The 6,000-nt window shown below is 44.3% G+C and overlaps 1 protein-coding gene across 4 annotated transcripts in view; it reads right to left on the bottom strand.

Annotated features, from left to right (window-relative positions):
* Nucleotides 1-231: 231 nt before the first annotated feature.
* nrxn1a (neurexin 1a) overlaps nucleotides 232-6,000 on the bottom strand; it is a 135,758-nt gene continuing 129,989 nt past the window's right edge. For all 4 annotated transcript variants that reach the window (XM_030773339.1, XM_030773338.1, XM_030773337.1 and 1 more), the window contains 2 exons: nucleotides 3,790-3,871; nucleotides 232-536 (listed from right to left, as the gene is read on the bottom strand). In XM_030773339.1, coding sequence (XP_030629199.1) covers nucleotides 232-536; nucleotides 3,790-3,871 — 387 coding nt within the window. The remainder of the gene's footprint in view (nucleotides 537-3,789; nucleotides 3,872-6,000) is intronic.

Raw genomic sequence — 6,000 nt, 5'->3', positions numbered from 1 at the left:
TCAGCTTTGACATAGTTCTTGAGTGCTTAAGTATAAAGTACATTTTTGTTCCATTGTTAGTAACAGTATAATATGTCTTAGACAAAACTAAGACAGTATTTGTTTTTCTTTTCTTTATCACTATACACAAGGTTTGGTTTCTCCCTCTTTGCTCATGAGTTTTTTCAGTGAGTGACGTTTTTTTGTTTTTGTTTTGTTTTTTTTTGACAGAGAGGGAGAACATCAGTGCGATCAGACATAATATTCCTTATCCTTATTCTTTTTGTTCTTGCTGGAGATTTTGGCGACCCCGATGGGCTTCTCTTTCACGGCGGCTCCGTTGGGCTGCGTGGCTGAGTTGCTGATGTAATTGCGGCTCTCGTCCACGTGGTAGGAGCCTTCGTCGCGGTTGCGGTATTTGTACATGGCGTAGAGGAGGATGAGGATGCAGAGGGCAGCCGCCGCTACGATGCCCACCACCATCCCGGTGGTGCTGCTGGACTCGCGGATGACGTCAGAGGTGGGGTAGCCTTTGGTCTCCGGCAGGGGGGGGTGGGCTGTGGGGGAGATGAAAGTGGCGGCTGTTTGTTAAAAAAAGCATTCTTTTCTTTTTTTTTGTGTTAAAAACAAATAAACAACACAAACAACCTCTACAACCTTTGATGACAACTTCCATCGATTCTGCTGAGACAGTTCAAAGCGAACGATCGTGTTCAATCAAGGAAGTCAAAGCTCAATCAAGTCAAAATTGAAAAACAAGCAGATGTTACACAAGCCGTTCCCTTCAGGTTCATACTTTGGATTATTTTCCCCCCTCAAATGCCTCAAATCCTCTTGACATATTCAATGCTGTTGTTACCTCCCACACTGAGCTAACTAACATAATAAGGATCTAGAATTTGCATGTTGTTGTTTCCTGTTTTATGCCAGGGACTCCCCTTTTTTGGTATAGGGGCTAAGGCGGTGCCCTTTGCAGGGACTTTGGGCGTGGCAGCGTAGCACTTGACCGCGTGCCCTTGCTGACATCTGCTGCGGCTCAGCCAGGCTTGGACCCCTGACCCTCGCGTTGCGAGGCGAGTGCCCGACCAACCGAACCACGGCGGCTACATCTACAAGTTACATGACAGGCCTAAAATGTCCCCCCCCCCTCCTAGTTTCCTGCCGAAAAACTGACTGTCTTCACACACACACACACACACACACACACACACACACACACACACAGAGTTCCATGAAAACGTCCACGGCACACGGTCAAAAACAAAACAGCGTGTGTTTACAGTGTTTGTTGGTGTCGCTGTATCCAAGCACAGTCTATTGGTTCGCATCTCTGTGAAGTTACCTCATACTGACACCATGCATGAATCAGACTGAATCTACAGCATCACAGAGTAATTCTTTGAAATACGCAGCTCTGATATCAAGAGACAGAGGAATCAAATGAGATATGTCACATGTGTCTTATCTTCTCTGACCAGTGAGTGAACTTCCTTTTCTAGCTGTTTACATGCCCTCAGAGAGATAGCAATCTGCCGTGTGATTTCCGTTGATTTATGAGTCATTGAGAGAGTGGAGTAATGCACTATGCTAGTTTGCTTCGGGCAGCGCGTAAAAGCGGAGTCAAATGACACCTGAAACGAGTAATTTAAATACTGTCACCAACGTGGCCCCAGCTTTCAGCCCTGCAGCGGGCTATGCGGAAAATTAGATGATAACACATAAAAACTGGACCAGAATTCCTGTGTGTGTGTGTGTGTGTGTGTGTGTGTGTGTGTATGTGTGTGTGTGTGGGGGGGTGTTTACAGAATGTAGCTCATGTATAAGCTGACTTTAGGGTTTCAGACTGCAGAGATGTAAACATGTTTCCTGACAGAATACGATTTGATCTAGTTTTAATTACATCATGGTCTATTGTAATTCTAAGGATAAACAGAGACGCCATAGTGAAGAGAGAAAAGTTTGGTCCAGGAACTTGGTTTGCTCTGTCTCTGTCCTGTATCCTTAACATCGTTATGGGGCCACAGAGTCTGCGATTAATCTCATTTAGCAATAAGATCCTCTGCAATGTTCTTTCTAAAACACTGACCACACAGGTACTTGAAAAGTTGAGGAAAGGAAAGGGCCTTCCACTTAAAATCTCGTTATTTCACAGTCACGCCTTTACTGCCCATGTAAATACATCTGTATTTCATGGGTGACCTGGCACCGTGATTGTGCTGGCAAGGAAAATGGAGTTTGTGTTAACCTTTGGTTTGTTTTTCTTTATTTTCCTAAGGAAAACCGTTCACAGCTCACGGACCAACGGAACGCACAGACGGCTGGGAGACGTGAAAAATGGCGGGTGTTTTACACATCTGTGCTCAGTGGCCTTTTCTAGTCTCTCATTTCCCACATCAATCTCCTCCTGCCCAGCGTCTTTGGTTTTAAAGCCTGCCCTCTCGCAGAACAGAGCGAGTTAACACAACCACCGCAGATCAGGAAATCTACAAACTCCATGTAACCTGGGATTTGAAAAAATCAAATATTTTGTCTTTTTTTTTTTTTTTAACGGTAAGAAAAACTCGGCTTTCGGGGTAATCAATAAGGAATCTTGTGGAAGGTGATGGTGGGTGCAGGTTCTTTGCCCTCCGCAAACCTCAGCAGGAACAGAATCAGACGTGTTGGATTAGGACAGAGAGAAAATCTAGGCAGGACTAGTGTGAGATTAGTTTTCCCTGACTCAAGGTAGGCTCTGACAGCAGCAGACCAGTTTACACATTAAAATGAAAATTGGGAGCTTGTTCAATCTGCAACGACCACTGACGTTTTCACAACTTCAGTCCCATGTGAACCTGCCGATATTTACCCGTTTCAATAAAATGGGTCATTTTTTACTAAGAACTTCAGTCAATTCTTCTGACAACTGCCTTCAGGAAATCTAATCCCCTGTGGGTAACGTTTACTGACATATAATTTGAGATGACAGGCAATACCGTATTGGATGTCACCAAAGTGTTCTTGTACCATATAAACCCACATTAACAGACACAAAAGGACTTCAGCTGAGGAGGACTGACATTCGTGAGATTATCAAAGGACTCCTGTAATCCTGTGTCAATCCTGTCTGAATCAGGTTAACATCACAAAGCACAGCCAGAGAGCAGGGCCCCTGGAAGAATCTGTATGGCTGTTCTCTCATTATTTTTATTATTATTATTTTTTTTTTTTTTTTTTTACTGTTACATGGTATGTCTGTCTCTCATTGCCTTTGGTAACCAAGCCATCTGGCATTGAAATGATTTCAATGCTTGATTTATGCTTCTGACTCATAAAAGAAACAGCAAAATGTCAAATCAAGTAACTTTTCACCAAAAAGACGCAAGTATTCTATTGAAAGCAATCAAACTTTGCACAACAAAAACTCTCTCTAATTTCTCTCTCCGGGCGATAAATTCAATAAATACACTTGAATGAGTGGTATGAGGAAAAAAAAAAAAAAAGAAAACAGTGCAGCAGTGAAAAATGAAAAGAACAAAAGAGCCATGACAGAGGAATAATAGAAAAAACGAAGACGCTGACTAACCCACCTGAACTGGGAAAAAAGAAAGATGTTGACTATCCTAACCCACCTGAACTGGGAAAAAAAGAGAAACAGTGACTAACCTAACCCACCTGAACTGGGCAAAAAGAAAAACAGTGACTAACCTAACCCACCTGAACTGGGAAAAAAGAAAGATGTTGACTATCCTAACCCACCTGAACTGGGAGAAAAGAAAGATGTTGACTAAGCTAACCCACCTGAACTGGGAGAAAAGAAAGACGCTGACTAACCTAACCCACCTGAACTGGGATCACATGGATCGATGTCCTCATCATCACTGGGACACTCAGCGGACGCCACCAGCAGGTCGTCCTAAAGGAAGGAGGGAGAGAGAGAAAGAAAGAAAGAAAGAAAGAAAGAGAGAAAAAGAGAGAAAGAAAGAAAGGGTTAGTGGAGTAATATCACCTAAACACACACACACACACAAACACACACACAAACTAAAATGTCATCTTAATGTAAAGATGTCATTATAAGCTCCGAAATTAGATTTGTATCCTTAGACAAAGAAGTAGATCACAACTGAAACAGGAATAGAAAGCACTTGAAAACAGAGAGTTAATGGATTTAACTGGCACAGTACACAAACACATGATGCACTAGCGACAGCCTTCCACATGTAACCCAGTTAGCTCTTTACCCATTCATGATTCTCTCTCTTAGCCTCAGGCCTCTGCTACAGAAATACTGACAGAACACAGAGAGAGAGAGAGTGAGAGAGAAAAAGAGAGAGGGAGCGAGAGAAAGAGAGAGAGAGGGTGAGAGAGAGAAAGGGAGAGAGAAAGGGAGAGAGATAGAGAGAAAGACAGAGAGAGAAAGGGAGAGAGAGGGAGAAAGAAGGAAAGAGAGAGGGAGAGAGAGAGAGAGAAAAGGAGAGAGAAAAGAGACAGATCTTGCATATCTTCCGGTCTGTTGTTCGTTTACACGTCTGAGCAATGTGTCTGTGTCCGCAGACAGTTTCTCCAGCTAAGAACAGGCATGATTTAAGCCCTGTCACAACCGAGGCATAGATGAGCCATCTGTTTGCCTTTCACAGGCTCACTCTGTCCTGCGTGCGACACAGACAGGCCCCAAACACACCCTTCCACACAACTTCTCCCCCCAAAATACTCCTTTAAATAAGACTGCCGGAGATCAGACGACTCCAAAGGTGCAGTTTACACTCCAGGTATGTTGTAACTAAGCCAAGCTTCATTTTAACAGCACAGATCAACATCATTCTGTTCAGACAGACAAATAGCTAAAGGCGCACTCTCCCTCCTCACACACAAAGACTGCAAAACGCAAGCACCAAAATCTCCGCATAATCTATATATACATGTTGCTTTAGCATTTACCACGACAAACATTTCCATACAGAAGCCACAACACGAAAAGAACATCAAATCCCACGATCCTCTCTGCACGTGTTTCTCAATCTCTGATGTAATGGACTAGAGACACACAAACGCCACATGAATAAAGAGAAAAACTCATGCTGTTCTTCTTGCCTCGAATCCAGCCAGAGTTCCAAAAGGAAAAAAAGCCATGCCAATATTCAGCAACGACAGAGATCCCAAAGCCGGGTGTCCAGCGTGATTTTTTTTTTTTTGTTCGTTTGTTTGTTTTGCAACCCGGTAATCAACTTGGTATACTCTCGGTGTCGGAATGTTGAATCCTGAGTAACGGCGAACGCTGGCGCTGCATTCTAAAATGCTCTACAAGAGATGAAAAAAAAAAAAAAAACCCCATCTGACGGTGTCCATTGCACGCCAACTTTCACACCCCCTGTCTCTCTCTCTCTCTCTCTGTCTGTCTCTCTGTCTCTCCCTCTGTATTTCATTAGCTGAAGAGTGTAATTGTTCTCTAGTTTGATGGTTGTAGTTGATCTCCCAGTACAGAGCTGGGAGACTGTGTCAGTGGGAGGGGTGGGAAGGGGGTGGGGGTGTTGGGGAGGGGGTGGGGCCATCGATTCACCTCGATGTGCATTCAATGCCCACACTAATCACACCCCCTCATCACCCTCATCATCGGATCCAGACCACGGAGACAAAACGGAGGGAGGGATGGAAAGTGAAGAAGAAGAAGAAGAAGAAGAAGAAGAAGAAAAAAGAGCAAAGGAGCCAGAAGAGAAGGACCGGAGAAGAAAGAGTGAGTGGGATGAAAAGAAGGAAGAGGAGGAGGGTACGCTGTAGAAGGCTGAGAGAATATTCTGTTCGTTTTTTTTTTTTTTTTTTTTCCCTCTCAGCGATATCTCTTTAACTTCCAGCGCTCGCTACATCCTGCAAGTAGGTCACAGCACGGGTGAATAATTCAGATGCGGGAGGCTGGCTGGGTTGGGGCTGGGGCGCGCTGTGGGATATGAACACATGGAGTTGGATGGAGCACTGGGGCTACAGGGCTCTGGACTCTGCAGAGGCTCGACCCCGGACCCCGCTCTCCGTTTTTTTTACCCCCCGGGG

This window comes from Chanos chanos, chromosome 5 (assembly GCF_902362185.1).
Source record: "Chanos chanos chromosome 5, fChaCha1.1, whole genome shotgun sequence".
Classification (NCBI taxonomy): Eukaryota; Metazoa; Chordata; class Actinopteri; order Gonorynchiformes; family Chanidae; genus Chanos; species Chanos chanos.
The sequence above is the reverse complement of the archived record's forward strand: the minus strand, read 5'-3'. Positions and strand labels throughout refer to the sequence as shown.